This window comes from Scardinius erythrophthalmus (assembly GCF_964197995.2).
Source record: "Scardinius erythrophthalmus genome assembly, chromosome: 1".
NCBI lineage: Eukaryota > Metazoa > Chordata > Actinopteri > Cypriniformes > Leuciscidae > Scardinius > Scardinius erythrophthalmus.
The window spans coordinates 21,073,575-21,091,930 of NC_138221.1; the positions used below are offsets into that span (position 1 = coordinate 21,073,575).

The following is an 18,356-nucleotide window of genomic DNA, read 5'->3' on the forward strand; positions in this document are numbered from 1 at the left end:
CGGATTAACTTATGTAGCTAAATTTATATTACAATCAGTTAATCAGTTCGTCCAGTGAACACTCATTATTGATCATTTATTAATTCTAAGAAAAGGTTATTTTTCATGGGCACAGGAAAATAATTCTTTTTTTAGAATGTACAGCGCTCAACAGCATGTACTGTAACAATATCTAAAATCATTTAGGTGACATTAATCTGCAGGCAGAATCAGAACCAGGGAGCTCATATGTATTGTGCACAAGTTTTATTAATTAAATCACGAACACAACTTACACACAATCACACATACATGGGTAAAATGGTAAGTGACAGAAGAAAGACGGAAACGGAAACAGGGAATGAAGCTATGGAAAAGATTAATTCAACATCAAAAGAACATCAGCTTATAATTTTCAAAGCACATCATTAAGAGGATTTTACTGCTTATACTAAACCTCTCTTCAGTCAGTCAATTGTACGATACATGCATTGCCATTGAGGTGAAGAAGTTTTGTGAATTTCCTGACATAATGGTTCTGTGAGTCAATGGCGATGAAGTTGCAATCGGATTTTTTCTGTGTTGAATGAAGAAGATATGATTAACTTGTATGGTTAGTTTGACTCCATCATAGTCGAGGAAGTTGCACATGGCTTGATGTGTTGGGCCTGCTGACCCGCGACCACATGGTTGGACCTTATGGTCGGACGTTTCCGGTCCCACACATGCACAGCGACCAGTGGAAGCAGGGAGAGAGAGAAGAGCTTGTGTAGATGACAAGCAGGAAAATTCCTCTGTTGGGAGGATTTATGACTGCCTCAAGTGTGGTTAGACATGGGCCTTGCCGTTTTAGTCCATTTATACTTATACTACGATAGATATAACAAACACACACTGGATTCTGTAAGGAGGTAACATACACTAAAGTGTGAGTCATTAAAAGAGTATTAATTAGATAGGAGACAGGCGGGGTTACATTAACTAGTAGTTCTCTCATAAAGTATGCATTAAATTAATACAAATGCAAGAGACAGTATACAAGACATAATACTATTAAACACACAATGTCCTGGGATGCATGTTTCATTTATAAATCAGTTTGTCTATAGATTAATCCAGGAAAGTCTGTTTTAAGGGCTATGGATCTTTCCTATAGCCCGATTCAAATTACTTTGGGGGGGATGGGGTCACAGACACCTTGTTTTGTAGTCGAAAGGGGTTTTAAAGATTCTTTGTTATATTTAACAAATACTTGTGTCTGATTTGTCTCAGTTGTTACACAGGTCTCCCCTGTTGGAGTAGAATTGGCTAGGTGGCACTGTGACAAAAAACAAGAGGGTCTTACAACTGAAACTGAAAGTGAAACTGCAGGAATATAATATTGAATCAAACACTGATGTAATAGACTAACAAAGCATTTATGAAAGCAGTGACTGTGTGTTTGAGTGAATAGATTCAGTCCTGCTCTGTTACAGCGTCACTTGCAGTGCATTGCTGCATTTCAGCATAAGCAATGTGACACATACTGTAAGCTTCTCTGATCAACAGAAGCCGAAAAAGAAGCTTTAACATTCATTGTTTTAAGAGTCCATTTCATATATAGTTTCCATATATTTACAATAACAAGAGGACCAACACTTTGAGTTTGAGTTTTGAGTTTGTGTTTGATCATTATTGAATCTCTCATTGCACCTCACACATCTTTTGTCTCACTAGTTTCTGTGTGGCTCTGATTGCAAGTCGAAGTCCCTTTGATGGCTGATTCCTATAAACTCAGCCTCCTTTGACTCTTCTTCTCCTCAGAGCTCACCACCACCTTCCCCATGTCTTCATCTATAGCTGTTATGAAAACATCAGAAATCATTTCCCGTTCAGCTTCCTGTCGTGACTCCTCTGCTAAACGCCAGTACATTTCCTGCCATTCTGTTAAAATGCCCCCTTTCTGCTTCTGTTTGAGCTGTTCCACTTTCTCATGCAGTTTCTGCTTCTGAATCTCCCGAATGCATTTCTCTGTTCCCTCAAACAAATCATTTGTAAAGTGTCCTCTATTTTCTTCTACCATCTTCTCTATTTTACTGAGCAGATCTTTGAAATGTGGGAAACTGGAAGACTCATTGTCTAAACAGAAGAACCTGTTTCCACAACTCTCTACAAGTTTTTTAAGATCTGGATCACTTTCCTGTAGAAACTCTTCAATGGTTTTCTTTTTCTTCTCTAACTGATCTTTATGGGTGAAGAGGATCATTGTGTATTTGTTTATCTTTTCTCCAAACACTTCTTTAAGCTCCATAATCGTGTTTTTCTCCTCCTCAGTGAATCGACCCAGTTTAATCACGATAATAAAAGCGTGCGGTCCAGGTGACGAGTATGTTATGCATTTCACTAATTCAGTAATAACCTCCTCTTTATTGAGTTCATTATCATAAAGTCCAGGTGTGTCGATCACTGAGATCTTTTTACCCATCCTTTCAATGGTTTCTAACTGGCACTGTTTCGTCTGAGAGTTTGAACTCATGGAGGATTTGAACACACTTTTGCCAATGATGGTGTTTCCAGTGGCACTTTTCCCAGCCCCAGTTTTTCCCAGCATAACCAGCCTGATCTTGTCTTTCTTCTCAGGAATCTGAATCTCATCTTCAGAACTTTCTCCTGAAACTACATCAAACAGAAAACACAAATCAGTCATGGTATCAGTGTGATTTTTGAATTCTACAACACATGTAAGGCATTTGCAGATAATCATAACTAATTACAGCACAATAATATCACTGCTTTACATTTAATGAACAGGTAAGCATAATCCACCATCTATTACTGAAGTAATTAACAATAATAGTCAAGTCAAGTCATCTTCAATTATATAGCGCTTTTAACAATGTAGATTGTCTCAAAGCAGCTTTACAGAGATAAGCGTATAATTTAAGGTAACAGAGATTGTTTCGGCTTTACAGCAGAGTTAAGTTATTTCCATCTAAAGTTAGTTTTAATTGATTTGGTTCCGTCGCAATGATCATTTGTTATTAAATTAGGGGCCGCTAAGACGACACCATTCTCTCTACACAGACTTTAAACGCGAACCTGTGAGAAACACTGATGGCGTTCACATGCGCATTTAGAATGGGTTCTATAGTTATGTGCGTTTGAATATACGCAGGTTTGGAATTCCCTACAAGCCAAGCCTAAACAAAATACTTGTCTTTCCTTATAAATTTTGATAAGGAATTTTATTTTATTTGTTGCTTTGGGGTAGGACCGCGAGACGAATTTTCCCGACAACGCCTTATCTGTAGAGTGGTAGTGGGATCCTCCATAGGGAGAGACTAGTTGGCACTTCAGCACTGCGTTGTCATCGGTCCAGGCGCAGGTCCTTCGTCAGATCTGGATACGGCCTGGATCCGGCAGGCTGCAAGAAAAACCTTGGGATAAACACAGACACTAAAATTAGCGTAGATGCCATTCTTCTCATGATGTAACGAGTACATCAGGATTTTTGGGAAGTGTTCCCGGTTCCGGCTGACCTAATCTATGCAGCATAACATTAAATTATAGAAGTCTATAATGTATTGTGTATGCTAGGTCAAAGAGATGTGTCTTTAATCTGGCTTTGAACTGACAGAGTGTGTCTGCTTCCCGGACAATGGTAGGAAGACTGTTCCAGAGTTTTGGTGCTAAATAGGAAAAGGATCTACCGCCAGCAGTCGACTTTGATATTCTAGGTATAATCAACTGGCCGGAATTTTGAGATCGTAATAGACGTGACGGACTATAATGCGTTAAGAGCTCGCTCAAGTACTGCGGAGCTAAACCATTCAGTGCTATGTAAGTAATCAGCAATATTTTAAAATTTATGCGATGTTTAATAGGGAGCCAATGCAGTTTTGACAGAACCGGGCTACTATGGTCATACTTCCTGGTTCTGGTAAGAACTCGAGCTGCTGCGTTTTGAACCAGCTGTAGTTTGTTTATTAAGCGTGCAGGGCAACCACCTAGTAGAGCATTACAATAATCTAGCCTTGATGTCATGAACGCATGAACTAATTGTTCCGCATTTGTCAATGAGAGCATATGACGTAATTTAGATATATTTTTAAGATGGAAAAATGCAGTTTTACAGATACTAGACACGTGACTTTCAAATGAAAGATTGGTATCAAAGAGCACACCCAGGTTCCTAACCGACGACGAAGACTTAACAGAGCAGCCATCAAGTGTTAGACAGTATTCTAGGTTATTACGTGAGGAAGTTTTTTGTCCAATAATTAGAAACTCTGTTTTTTCAGAATTTAGAAGTAGGAAATTACAAGTCATCCAATATTTTATATCCGCTATGCATTCCGTTAATTTTGTGAATTGATAAGTTTCGTTAGGTTTTGAAGAAATATAGAGCTGAGTATCATCGGCATAACAGTGAAAGCTAATGCCATGTTTCCTAATGATATCTCCTAAGGGTAGCATGTACAGAGTGAACAGCAGCGGTCCTAGTACTGAGCCTTGTGGTACGCCATACTGAACTTGTGATCGATGAGACATCTCATCATTTACTGCTACAAACTGATAACGGTCAGATAAGTATGATTTAAACCATGCTAGTGCATTTCCCGTAATGCCAACATAATGTTCTAATCTATTTAAAAGAACGTTGTGGTCGATGGTGTCAAATGCAGCGCTAAGATCGAGTAACACTAATAGAGAGATACAACCACGATCGGATGATAAGAGCAAATCATTTGTGACTCTAACGAGTGCTGTCTCGGTACTATGGTACGGTCTAAATCCGGACTGGAAATCCTCGCAGATATCATTTCTTTCAAGAAAGGAACACAGTTGTGAGGATACTGCCTTTTCTAATATCTTTGACAGAAAAGGTAGATTCGAGATCGGCCTGTAATTGACTAATTCTGAAGGATCAAGTTGCGTTTTTTTAACAAGCGGTTTAATCATAGCCAGCTTAAAGTTTTTTGGTACGTATCCTAGAGACAAAGATGAATTAATGATATTAAGCAGAGGATCTATGACCTCTGGAAGTATTTCTTTCAGTAGCTTAGTCGGTATAGGGTCTAACATACATGTTGTAGATTTAGATGATTTAATGAGTTTAGTAAATTCTTCCTCTCCTATAGCAACGAATGAATCAAATTTTTCCTCAGGGAGACTACAATACACTGCCTGATGCGATACTGTAGTAGACGGTTGCATAGTTATAATTTTGTCCCTGATATTATCAATCTTATAAGTGAAGAAGTTCATAAAGTCATTACTGCTGTGTTGCTTGGAAACTTCGGTGCTTGAAGCTTTATTTTTCGTTAGTTTAGCCACCGTTTCAAATAAATACCTAGGATTATGTTTATTTTCTTCTAATAGGGTTGAAAAATAAGCAGATCTAGCAGCTTTTAAAGCCTCTCTGTAAGTAATTGAGCTCTCCTTTCATGAAATGCGAAATACCTCTAGTTTTGTTTTCTTCCAGTTGCGCTCCATTTTTCTGGCTGCTCTCTTAAGGGCCCGAGTGTGCTCGTTGTACCACGGCGTTGGACTATGTTCTTTAATCTTCTTTAAGCGCAACGGAGCAACTGTGTCTAAAGTGCTGGAAAAGAGAGAGTTAAACGTTTCTGTTGTAATATCTAGTTCTTCTAAGCTATCTGAGATGCTGAGATGATGAAACTGATTAGGAAGATTATTAATAAAGCAATCTTTCGTAGCAGAAGTGATAGGTCTCACATATTTGAAACACGGAGTCGGCTTTGCAGCCTTGGCTAAATGCAAATTACACGAGACTAGATAATGATCTGAGATGTCATCGCTCTGCTGCAGAATTTCAACGGCATCCACATCTATTCCGTGTGATAATATTAGATCTAGAGTATGATTACGACGATGAGTAGGTCCTGACACGTGTTGTCTAACTCCAATTGAATTTACAATGTCTTTAAATGCCAATCCCAATGCATCTTTTTCATTATCGATGTGTATATTAAAATCACCAACAATTAGTACTTCATCTGCAGTCAATATTAATTCTGATAGAAAGTCCGCAAATTCTTTGATAAAGTCTGTATGGTGCCCTGGTGGCCTGTATACAGTAGCCAGCACAAATCTCAAACGTGATTTATCATTTATATTATATATTTTTACATTAAGCACCAATGCTTCAAAAGAATTATATTTAAAACTTGATTTCTTAGTGGTTTTGAAACTATTACTATAAATTACAGCAACACCACCCCCTTTGCGTTTCAGACGAGGCTCATGTTTATAACAGTAATCTTGCGGGGTTGATTCATTTAAAGTAATGTAATCGTTTGGTTTTAGCCAGGTTTCTGTCAAACACAGCACATCTAGGTTATTATCTGAAATCATATCGTTAACAACGAGTGCTTTTGAAGTAAGCGATCGAATATTCAGCAACCCAAGCTTTAGCATTTGCTCATCTGTATTATAGCTGTTTTTTATTTGTTGAACATCAATTAAATTTTTAACCTTAGTTGGGTTTAAACGTTTTTTGGATTTCCAAATTCGGGGAACAGACACAGTCTCTATATGATGATAGCTAGGTGAGAGAGGCTCTATGTGATGGGATTTATCTGACCTTGGTGACGCGAGGCCGCTAGCAGACAGTCGGTTTAGCCAGTCTGTCTGCTTCCTGACCTGAGCCCCAGATTGTCATGTTTGAGCTCTAAGACTATGAGCCATATTACTAGAGAGAAGAGCAGCACCATCCCAGGAGGGATGAATACCATCTCTTTTCAACAGGTCAGGTTTGCCCCAAAAACTTTTCCAATTGTCTATGAATTCTATATTATTAAGCGGACACCACTTCGACAGCCAACCGTTAAGCGAACATAATCTACTAACTATCTCATCACTCCTGCGAACAGGAAGGGGGCCAGAGCAAATTACAGTCCTTGACATCGTACTTGCAAGTTCACACACCTCTTTAATATTAATTTTGGTGATCTCCGACTGGCGGAGTCGAACATCATTAGTGCCGACATGAATAATGATCTTAGAGAATTTACGATTAGCATTAGCCAGCACTTTTAAATTTGATTTGATGTCAGGCGCTCTGGCTCCCGGCAAACATGTGACTATGGTGGTTGGTGTCTCTATTTTCACGTTCCGTGTAATAGAATCGCCAATAACTAGGGCACAATCATTCTCAGTGGGTGTTTCACTGAGCGGGGCAAATCGATTTGTTATGGTAATCGGAACGGAAGAGTGGTTTTTAGATCCGCGACTAGAGCGATCCCTCACTGTCACCCATTTGCCCGGCTGCGCAGGCTCTACTTCAGCCAGAACCGACTCATGTAAAGTGTGCACTATTCTATGCGCATCCAAAACATCTAAAGCACTAGCACTCTTACTATCCTCAATTAAAGTTTGGATGCGTGTTTCTAATTCTGAAATCTTCTCTGTCAACCTAACTGTCTCCTTACATTTATCACATATAAATCCTATATTGTCGACAGAGAAGCCTATACTAAACATGTGACATGAAGTGCAAGTGACAATAACAGGACAAGACATTACTCACCGTGTTTGTTGAGTGATTCTTACTCACCTGAGCTTTTTATGAACTCAAAGGCGCGGACGCGCGAGAGAAAAATAAATAAATAAAATAGCTGAGCGCACGGGTGGCGCGTTAACAGGCTAGCGAATTACTAGCGTTTTGTGCTAGTAGTACTAATAACAAAAGCTAGCGATGTCAGGTTAATCTGAGATGTTGGGTAAAATGTAGTAGTATAAACAACTAGAAATGGTAGTAAAATGATGGTTCAAAACAAAGAAATATATGGCTAAGACGGAGCTTATCGCACCGAATCAAACAAACACACTCACAGCAGGCAGCGAGGCAGACAGGAGCAATCGATCAGATAATAAAGCAACTTACAATTGCTTTCAATCTCCTTGCTGTCAGTCCTCCTCATTCGTTCCATGATATATTTTCCTCCGTTCTCCATCATCACTCCTTCAATCTTCTGCAGTAGATCTCGTTTCTGATCTACTGATTTACTCCTGTTATTGAAACAGTGAAACTTCCCTTCACATTCCCTCACCAGTCGCTGGAGATCCACATGGTTTTCCAGATATTCATTAATGGTCTGTGGTTCATCCAGATTCTCCAGATCATCCTCATGTGTGAACAGAATCATGATGTACTTCTGAACTTCAGGACCAAATAAACATTTAATGAAATCCAGGATCTCTTCCTCATTTTCTACAGGTTCCTCTAGAGGAACGGTGAGCAGAACTGCACTGAGACCTGCTGAACATAGTTTGATCAGCTTCTCCTTCATCATCTCCAGCTTCTCTTTATTCAGATCTGGATCCAGTAGATCTGGACAATCAATCATACACACCTGCTTCTCTCCGATCTGAGTTACTTCATCACAAACTTCAGACTCATGCTTCTTAAGCTTAAACCTCTTTTGTCCCAGTATAGTGTTTCCAGATGAGCTTTTTCCAGAACCCTTCCTACCCATCAGAAGAATCTGGATCTCTGGATCATCTGAACTGAAGCTGATCACTGACATTTCTGAAAGAGAAAGAACATATGGATATTTATGGTATGTTTATTAAATATTTTTTAAAATTTGACTTAAAATTTGTGATTTTCTCCTTCAGTGATTCTGCTAGTTGACATCAGGTGTCTTCAATAATGATCAATCATCACTCAATTAATCACTTAATTATAAGTGATAAGGCTAACAGCGGTGTGCTCTCATTGGCTGCTGAGTTTTTGATTGACAGCTTATTGACCTGGAAGTGAAGACGTCAGTGTGTGTTGTGTTTACAACGCAAACACTGATCACCATAATGGTGGCTTACAATTGTGATTATTTTCTCCTTCAGTGATTCTGCTTGTTAATATCAGGTGTCTTCAATAATGGTCAATCATCACTTAATTATTCACTTAATTATCTCATTAACTTTAACACTGATTCAGTGTTAACACTCTTGAGTGTGGAGTCAAATAAACTCCCAGGAGAGTTAAATTTAACACTGGAGTTTTTGCAGTATAGAAACAAATTCTGATGCATTATTTTCCTGTTATCACTGTAAAGCTGCTTTGAAACAATATGTCTTGTAAAAAGCGCTATATAAATAAAGGTGACTAATTACTACTACTATTACATTTTGAGAAAATAATTACATTATATACATTTTATTACAACAATAAGGTAATACTTATTACTTAATACATTATGTGCAGTTTTTACATTTTGAGCTGCTTCAAACTGTTTTCTGTTGGTTTTTGGCTTTGCTACTAATCTTGATTATAAAACTATTTTCTTGTGCACTACAAATACTGCCTCCCACCACATACACACACACACACACACACACACACACACACACACACACACACACACACACACACTTAAACAGAACTTTAATGTGAATCTCTCCCACTAAAGTTACAGTTCCCAAACTTTTATTTAGAGTAAACAAAAAGTCAATTGCAATCCAAAATGAATTGTTTAGAGTTTAATATTCCCCCCACCCATCTAAACTAAACTATCCCTCAGACGGTGTCTCTTACCAGAAGCTGCTGGAGCCGTCGCCATCTTCCATGGATCTGACCGATCACAAGTCCATGAAAACACTTCACAGGAAAAAAAATGTGATTCACATCATAAAAACATCTTGATATATATTTGCAATGGTTTATAGTGCCATCTTATCTGCATAAAACACATCTTGTTCAGCTTTAGTTTCATTTCTGTTCTGCTCCTCACTGTTGCAGTTACATCATCTTCCTGTTGTTTTCCTGTGGAAGATTCCTGGACATTACTATTTTTTTAGTACAGTCTACAAAAGGTCCTTGACTGGAAGTTGAGAGCAAGAACGATCACGGAGACATTCAGCACAAATGAACCAAGAAACAGCAAGAGTTTGTTCAATAAACTTTATTAATTCTGTCAGTAATAATCTCCCACAGATGCTGAACACACTTATTCCACTAATGCCAAGTTCACACTGAACGATTTTAGGCCCGATTTTTGCTCACCGACAAATGTCTGAAATCACAGGAAAATCGGTGCTCGCTCAAGCGTGACAATCACGCAGTGTGAAAGATGCGATCTGAGAGAATCGCAGACGAGTCGCCAACGCCCATGAGATATATGGCATGCTAAATATCTGGACCTGATTCACAATCCTGCTGTGAATGTGTTCTGACTGAAAACTACATCGACAATGACCTACAGCCAATGAGAGTGCAAGATACAGGGCATATTAGATACAATTAGATATATCTACAATTATATCAAATAGAAACAAAGCACAAACATTTGCTTGACCAGCAGCACATTGCAAAATTATTTATTTACCCCCAACTCTCTTAGCAGAACACACAAACTTTGCTTCCCTTGTCTCCCCAACCATTTCCTCCTGCATAATGTTTTTTTTTCTCCTTTTCACTGCAAATCAGCGCACAGACAATGTGGATAGCAACTTCTTGCAGGCTATCATTTTTCATATTTAATGTCTCATGCACACGTGATCTCGCATTATTTCCTTATCACTTCTCGCTTGTGTTTGGTTGTGAAACGTAGTTTGAGGACCAAAAGCAGAAATTGTCAGCTATTCTTTCTTTTGTAAAGTCATGCAGTGTGAAACCTGTTGCAGATCCATCGTGTAGTGTGCACACATCAGCAACTGAATGTTTCCCCAGATAGTCGTGCAGTGTGAAAAGAACAATGACCCGACTACTTTGACAATCGTGCAGTGTGAACTCGGCATTACAGTCACATGACCAGATCAATAAAGCCCTGTATGAAATCATCTTGAAGCAAGTTGATCGCCTGAAACCCCTCCACCAGCCGTAGAAATTGAAGTGAATCAGCACAGAACCGCATTCACACTACATGTGTTTCCATTAGAGATTTGCACAAAACTTTTGCGATATTTTCTAAATGACGATAAAAAAATATTGCGAAATGACGCCGTTTCCATTAACCAATGTTATGCGACTAAAACATATTTTTTTCCTCTAAGTCATTAAAAAATCATGGCGACTGATGTTAGTACTGTAGGTTTACGAAGGCTATATCCCAGCCACCGTACTAGCCATTATTATTATGGAAGGAGACGTAGGCGTGTATCCAAGCATTAATGGCAAGGACAGACTCTTATACTGTGAGCGCCACTATTTTCTGGGTGTTTCTCCCTCATTTCTGCTTCAAGATCTTGATAAATTGTGTTATTTCTTTGTGGTTTAGAATCCAGTATTCCTGTGAAACTTTTGTTTTTATGAGTTTAATGAAAATCTCTGTCCCGTATTCTGTCCAAACACACCATGCCATCTACGTCAGGTGATCTGTAAATAAGCAAAAACTGTTTCCATTGCAGTTTTGCGAAATATTCCTTTGTTGAATTGCCTGAAAAACCACCTCATGCGATTTAGCGATATATGAGAGTTTTTGCAAAATTAACGTGTTTCCATTGGGGGTATTTTAAATTTGCAATTTCAGTTTGCGAAATTTGAAGGCTAATGAAAACGCGGCTACTGACATCAGTTTGATTCAGATTCATGGTTAAAGTTTCAGTGCAGCTCTGATCTGAGGTCAGGTCATTAACGCTCGTCAGTTTCACAGTGTCCACAAAGACAATGGGCTAAATGTACTTCGCAGAATCTTCTGGAAGGCTTTGGCCGTGTGCAGCACCTGAAACACACAGAGACTCACTTCAAATGCAACACATTCATACTGTAGTTCACACATGAAAAAACATGTACACTGTAGAACAATCAATAAATCAGTAGCTAATTATTATTAAGGCTTATTGATTGATAATTTAACAGGAAAATATATACAAGTCTGTTTAAACTGGAACACTGGAACACAATCTGAGTTTGTCTTAGTGACTGATGAACATCTGAAGCTCTGCTGACACCTACTGGCTCCATCTACTCACTACAGCCCATCAATTACACTGATTTTGTCCAATAAATACTTTAATATGAATGAATAAAGTGCATGACATCTAATTTTAGATTGATTAGTTAGATTATGTTATCAATTTAATTTAAAATGAGTAAATTCAGACTGTATATGTTTTCATATTGAGTAAATAGATTTTTTTAATAATTTAAAACAGTTGTTTTTTTGAAGGTTAGATATTTTTATCAATTGAATTTAAAACTAGTATTTAAAACTGTATTTTTTCAAATATTTGAATAAATTGATAATTACATTTTTTAGATTTAGAAAAATACATAGGCTATATATTTAAAAATGTTTCAGTTTTTGAGTAACTGGTTAATCTTCATTTATTTTAAATTGGATACGCTTAGACCGTACATGTTTTCATATATTTGAGTAAATTGCCAATTTTTTTTTATAAAAAAAAAATGTTTTAGTTGGTTAGATTTTGTTACTAATTTCATTTAAATAAAGTATGTTTAGACTGTAAATGTTTTCAAATATTTGAATAAAGTGTGAAACAAGTTGTTGTTTTTAGGATATTTAAAAAAGTGAAAATTGCTGAATGATTGCTCCATGATGTTGCAAAAGTTAATAACTATGAGAATCACAAAGATCTTCTTGAAATGCATTTTTCTTTATTTTCTGCTGATTCATGTTTTCTTTTGTTGAGACAGGAGAGCGAGTTTGACAGAAAGGAGAACTAATGAGTCAGTCTCTCCCTGGTCAGTGTCGTAAAATGGTGGAGTTTATGATCAGCTTTGGTTATGTTGTGAATTAGGTCAGACTGCACCTTCAGGTTAAAGTTTAACAAAATGCATTCAAAATTAAATAGCATTGACACATAATGCTAGAAAACCTTGGATCACACCCCAACACAAAAATTGCTATTCAAAAAAAGACACTAAAAAGACCGACTTTACAGAGACGCAAACAAGCTGTTTGAGCTGAATGTGTAAAATTTAACGTTCTTTCACTCTTTTGTCCTGTTGTTGACAGACTAAAGTGTGTCGAGTGTGTCAGAAACTGAACTCGCATCTGTATAGAATGAGAGAAACACCTGAACACTGTTAATCAGCTGCTCTTTTATGTGCAACTGCCAATAGGCAATTTTAAATACACAAAGAAGCTCCTAAAAAATGAAAGAAGAAATAGTTATAGTAGATAATGAGTCATTTTTGTTCAGCTGTTTGTCCAATGTTGTGTGTGTCTGATCCTTGTCTCTCACTGATTCACACACACGTCTGTTTTGTTGGTTTCTCTGTACTCCTGATTGAAAGTTGTAGGAAATGGTGCAAACAGAGTGACTGTGACATTACAACCCCTCCTGGAAAGGTGTGATCCAGGAATGTTGATCTAAAGTCTTGTTTATACTTCCGATTTCCGTGTCGAGGCCTTTATACTTGACGCACTCGCTGTTGTACTACTGTATTCTTTGAAATGACAGGAAGCGACTCAGAGTAATTGTCCTCTAAACAATCAGGAATCAGCGGTGAGAAGAAGAAAGCTACACACGTGAATGTTTATTTTAGTACACTTCACCAAAACCTCACTTCAAAACAATCGTATAAAGCAGGGGTGCCCAATCCTGCTCCTGACGATCTACTGTCCTGCACAGTTCATCTCCAACCCTAATCAAACACACCTGCCTTTAATTTTCAAGTGATCCTGAAGACCTTAATTGGTTGCTTCAGGTGTGTTTGATTAGGGTTGGAGATGAACTGTGCAGGACAGTAGATCGGCAGGAGCAGGATTGGGCACCCCTGCTTTAGAACAAAATAAATGGATATGAGATCGTAGCCTATACAACTATATTAACGATCTTTCATATTTTCTAATTTCACTAAGCATTTTCATTTCGTTTCTTGAACATTTTTATAAAACATGGACCTTTATTTTTTTATTAAAAAGGGCTTATGTCTGCTATTGTTGGCTCATTTTTTAAATGTAAGCAACTACTAGACGCACAAATTGGCGGTGGAGACGGACACGCCACCGGTGAGGTGAGATGTACTCGCTCGGCCAGATTCGGCTCGAAATCATGCATCTTTGGATGTGGAGCCGTGCGCGCACTTATAAAAACTGCCGTGCACACAGCCCAGTGAAATGAGGCCATGCACACCCAATGCACACGACTGCCCATACTGAGATTACCTCATTTTTACGAATTAAACGATATTTAGTACGAGTATAAACCTAGCTTAATGGTGCTCCAGGCCACAGCCAGGACGGCGTCCCACTGCGGTGTTGCTGGTGGTGAGGGTCTCCACGCCACCCTGGGGACGAGTGGCGGGAACGGAGTCGATGGAGGTGGAGCCCTATACGCAGACAAAGATTGAGTTTTACAGAATAATGACACTATTGTCTTTAAAGCTGCTTTAAAGCTGAATCTGAATTTGTCTGTATTTGATTCTGTTATTTTCCTGTTTAATACTGTGAAGCTGCTTTGAAACAATCTAGCTTGTGTAAAACTCTTTAAAAATAAAATTGAAAGAAATGACGGTATTGTTATTGCAAAACCACCATTTATTTTTTAAATCTTTACTTGGTTAAACACACAGGTAAGTAAAAAAAAAAAGAGTAGAGCTAAAAAAAGAGTTACAGTAAAAACGGTCAAGTAATTGGGATTGACCCCCCTAGTGTATTGTGTGTCTGATCATTGTGGTTTTTCACTGAATCACACACATGCTTTTTCTGATAGAAAGCATAAATGCCCTGAAACGACCGGTTCCTTTGCTCTCTGCTTCCTTTCTGGCTCTCACTCCCTCCTCACTGGTCAATGTCAGGGTTTTCCCCTGGGGTTGCAGATTTGTAAAGGAAAGGTCAGAAAAAGATTGCTCAGCTTCTCGTCGTGACTCCTCTATTAAACGCCAGTATATTTTCTGCCATTCTGATTGAGTGACCTTTTTGTGCTGCTTCACTTTCTCATCTAGTTTCTTCTTCTGAATCTCCTGAATGTGTTTCTCTGCTTCATCAAACATGTCATTAGTGAAGTGTGTCCCTCCATTTTCTTCCACCATCTTCTCTATTTTACTGTGCAGATCTTTAAACTGTGGGAAACTGGCAGACTTGTTGTCTAGAAAGAAGGACCTGTTTCCACAACTTTCTACAAGTTTTTTAAGATCTTGATCACCATTCTGTAGAAACTCTTCAATGGTTTTATTTTTCTCCTCTAACTGATCTTTATGGGTGAAGAGGATCATGGTGTATTTTAGTATATGTTCTCCAAATACTTTTTTGAGATGTTGCACTGTGTTTTTCTCCTCCTCAGTGAATCGACCCACTCTTATGACGATAAGAAAAGCATGTGGTCCTGGAGAAGCGTATGTTACACATTTCACTATTTCTGTTTTAATCTCATCCTCACTGAGTTCAGTATCATAAAGTCCAGGTGTGTCGATCACTGAGATCCGTTTACCGATCCTCACTGCAGTTTCTGACCGACACTGTTTTGTCTCAGACTTTGAACCGGCTGTAGATTTGAACACGTTTCTGCCGATGATGGTGTTTCCAGTGGCACTTTTCCCACATCCAGTTTTTCCCAGCAGAACCAGCCTGATCTGGTCTTTCCTTTCAGAAGACACATAAATCCCATCTGGATCTTCAGCTGGAAACTTTGCTGAAACTAGAGATAACATCAAATCAGTAACAAAACACTCCAGGGATTCTTGCCATATGCCTAACAAACTAGTGATGTGCACTTAGTGCACAAATCACTAAATATATATATATATATATATATATATATATATATATATATATATATATATATATATATATATATAAACTTACAATTGATATGAAGTCCTCTTTTACTGTCAGTCCTCTTCATTTGTTCCAAGGTCAATTTCCCTCCGTTCTTCATCGTCATTCCTTCAATCTTCTGCAGGAGTTCTTGTATCTGACTATCTGATTCTCTCTTGTTATTGAAACAGTGAAACTTTCCTCCACATTCCCTCACCAGTTGCTGAAGATCCGCATGATCTTGTAGATATTCATCAATGGTCTGTTCAAGATCCTCCAGTTCGTCTCCACGTGTGAACAGAATCATGATGTACTTGTGAACTTCAGGACCAAATAAACTTTTAATAAAATCCAGGATCTCTTCCTCATTTTTCACCGGTTCCTCTAGAGGAACTATGAGCAGAACTGCACTGAGACCTTCTGAACATCGAGAGACCAGTTGCTCCTTCATCATCTCCCTGTTCTCTTCATTCAGATCTGGATCCAGTAGATCTGGAGAAATAATCACATGTACCTGCTTCTCTCCAATCTGTGTTTCACCTTCACAAACTTCAAACTCATGCTTCTTTACTTTAAACTTCTTTTCTCCCAGTATAGTGTTTCCAGATGAGCTTGTCCCAGAACCAAATCTGCCCATCAGGAGAATCCGGATCACTGGATCATCTGAACTGGAGCAGAACGCTGACATCTCTAAAATAAAAGTATAGAATAAGATCAGAACCAGGTCAGGTCAAGTTATCATTCTTCTCACTGCAAGCCAAGAGTAAAAAAAAAGTGCAAAACACACATTCTAAGAAATGCTGGGTTATTTATTTTAATGTTATTATTTATTTTGGGTTGTTTTTGTGTAACTCAGTTGCTGCGATCATTTTACCAACAGTACTAATCTCTGCCTGTAACACTAGTCTTCTACATACAACAGAGCAGTGGAGTAGCCTACTGACAAGGGGGTGTTTGAACACTGACAGTATGCTAAATATCCCTAGCTAAAATACATAGGTTGTGGCCAATTTCCACAAGTATGCAAGCCCTAAGAGGCTTTTCAATATTTTGTGTTCTTGTCTTTTTGTAAACTTGACATAAATACCCGGCCATTATCTGACAACAGCATTAATTTAATGCCATACCCAGTCAACACTATGATCTCACAGTGATGTCACCATGTGGTCACAACGTCAGCAATCTGAGTTCACAGTGTTCTAAAAGTGTAACCTCACAGCACTCTCACTGTGTGCTCAAACTATGACCACAATATGAGCTCATCCCAGCTAGAAATGTTATTGTTCTATGAATGTTTTGAGAGCATTATGTTATGTTCTTGTAATATTTTCTGTAGCTAATTTTATTTTTGTAACCAGAACGTTCTCCTAAAAGGTAGGATAACACTCTCTATAAACATTTCAAACATGTTTAGTGATGACATTGATAGAACATTATCCCCCCTAACATTCTTAGACAGTTATAGCGGGAAGTTTCGATGTTTAGAAACAATGTTTAAGAGGTTTACATGTTGAAGTTTGTTTGAAGAGTTTGGTTTGGTCACCATTGTAGAGGTCAGTGTTTGCTGTAGTTGGGCTCTTTGGTCTTTACTAGGGCTGGGCGATTTTGTTATGCGCATCTCATCAGTTAAGCCGGTTCCTTGATTGTAGTAAATGCCGCTCCATCTGAAAGCAGGTGAAGGCGATTTACTACAAAGAGCCGTAGTTAACTGACAAGCTGAGCCATATCGCATTAATATCGCGGACGTATCGGCAGCAATAATTAATGCGATATGGCTCAGTTTGTCAGGTAACTACGGCTCTTTGTACACAGCAAAAACTCCAGTGTTAAATTAACACTCCTGGGAGTGTATATGAGTCCACACTCAAGATTGTTTAAGTTAATGAGATTAATTTAGTGATGATTGAACATTATTGAAGACACCTGATGTTAACAAGCAGAATCACTGAAGGAGAAAATCACAAATTGTAAGTTACCGTTATGACGATCAATGGTTGCTTTAGTTGGACTCTTGACCCATATATTATTAACTTTAGATTTTTGTCTGTTGTTTCTGAATTATAATCACCAGTTGAACAAAAAAGTGACTAATGATGTTGGTTATGTTATAATCTTGATCACTGAACTCATTAAAATCCTTCTTTCTGACTTCGATTTATGTTGTTGGTTAGTGAATCTGCATAAATGCCAAAAAAGGATTTCTTAAAAGTTGTAAAAACAAAAATCATTCTTTTAGGCACAAACAGATGTCAAGATTCAGTCTATGCATCTCAACAATGGTGAGGAGCAGAATATTCAATTAGGAAAAGTAAATTGACAATTCAGATCATAATTTATCCATACCGCAATGCATGATGGGAGCCATTAATGAGTTGTGATTGGTGGCAGCCACTGCAACATGCTTTATTATTGTCACCATTGTTGAGATTCACAGGCTGATTATTGATGTCTGTGTTTTAAATTAATTTATCTGAATGTCTTTTGAGCAGAACAATGTTTATTACATATTTTGAATTATAAGTAAAATACTAATAATCATAGACTGAAGAATCAGTAAACTGCTGCTAACAAGTATACCCAGTCAACACGTTGATCTCACAGTGATCTCTCCATATGACTACAATGTGAGTTCACAGTGAGCTAAAAGTGTAACCGCACTGTGCACTCACTGTGTGCTCATATTATGGACACAATGTGAGTCACCCCAGCTAG

The 18,356-nt window shown here is 38.1% G+C and overlaps 2 protein-coding genes across 3 annotated transcripts; both read right to left on the bottom strand.

Annotated features, from left to right (window-relative positions):
* Positions 1-225: 225 nt before the first annotated feature.
* Positions 226-9,892, bottom strand: LOC308696910 (GTPase IMAP family member 8-like). 2 transcript variants are annotated; one of them, XM_081375863.1, is made up of 3 exons: positions 9,518-9,892; positions 7,865-8,509; positions 226-2,634 (listed from the first exon to the last, which is right to left on the bottom strand). In XM_081375863.1, the coding sequence occupies exons 1-3, from the start codon at positions 9,540-9,542 to the stop codon at positions 1,745-1,747; spliced, it is 1,560 nt and encodes a 519-aa protein (XP_081231989.1). In that variant the 5' UTR covers positions 9,543-9,892; the 3' UTR covers positions 226-1,744. The 2 variants fall into 2 exon arrangements, with proteins under 2 accessions (XP_081231989.1, XP_081231990.1); XM_081375864.1 differs by having other exon boundaries at positions 232-2,634; positions 9,637-9,892.
* Positions 9,893-14,101: 4,209 nt separating this feature from the next.
* Positions 14,102-16,332, bottom strand: LOC308695227 (GTPase IMAP family member 8-like; the record flags this gene model as incomplete). Its single annotated transcript, XM_081373290.1, has 3 exons — positions 14,102-14,218; positions 14,663-15,525; positions 15,693-16,332. The coding sequence occupies 3 exons, from the start codon at positions 16,330-16,332 to the stop codon at positions 14,102-14,104; spliced, it is 1,620 nt and encodes a 539-aa protein (XP_081229416.1).
* Positions 16,333-18,356: the final 2,024 nt, after the last annotated feature.

Bases quoted from the DNA above. Each gene is read 5' to 3' on its own strand.
- LOC308696910 (XM_081375863.1), bottom strand. From the start codon at position 9,542: ATGGCGACGGCTCCAGCAGCTTCTG. The intron at 8,510-9,517 runs GTAAGAGACACC...TTTCTCTTTCAG, and splicing joins GACGGCTCCAGCAGCTTCTG to AAATGTCAGTGATCAGCTTC. The intron at 2,635-7,864 runs GTAAGTTGCTTT...TGTTTGATGTAG, and splicing joins CAAGGAGATTGAAAGCAATT to TTTCAGGAGAAAGTTCTGAA.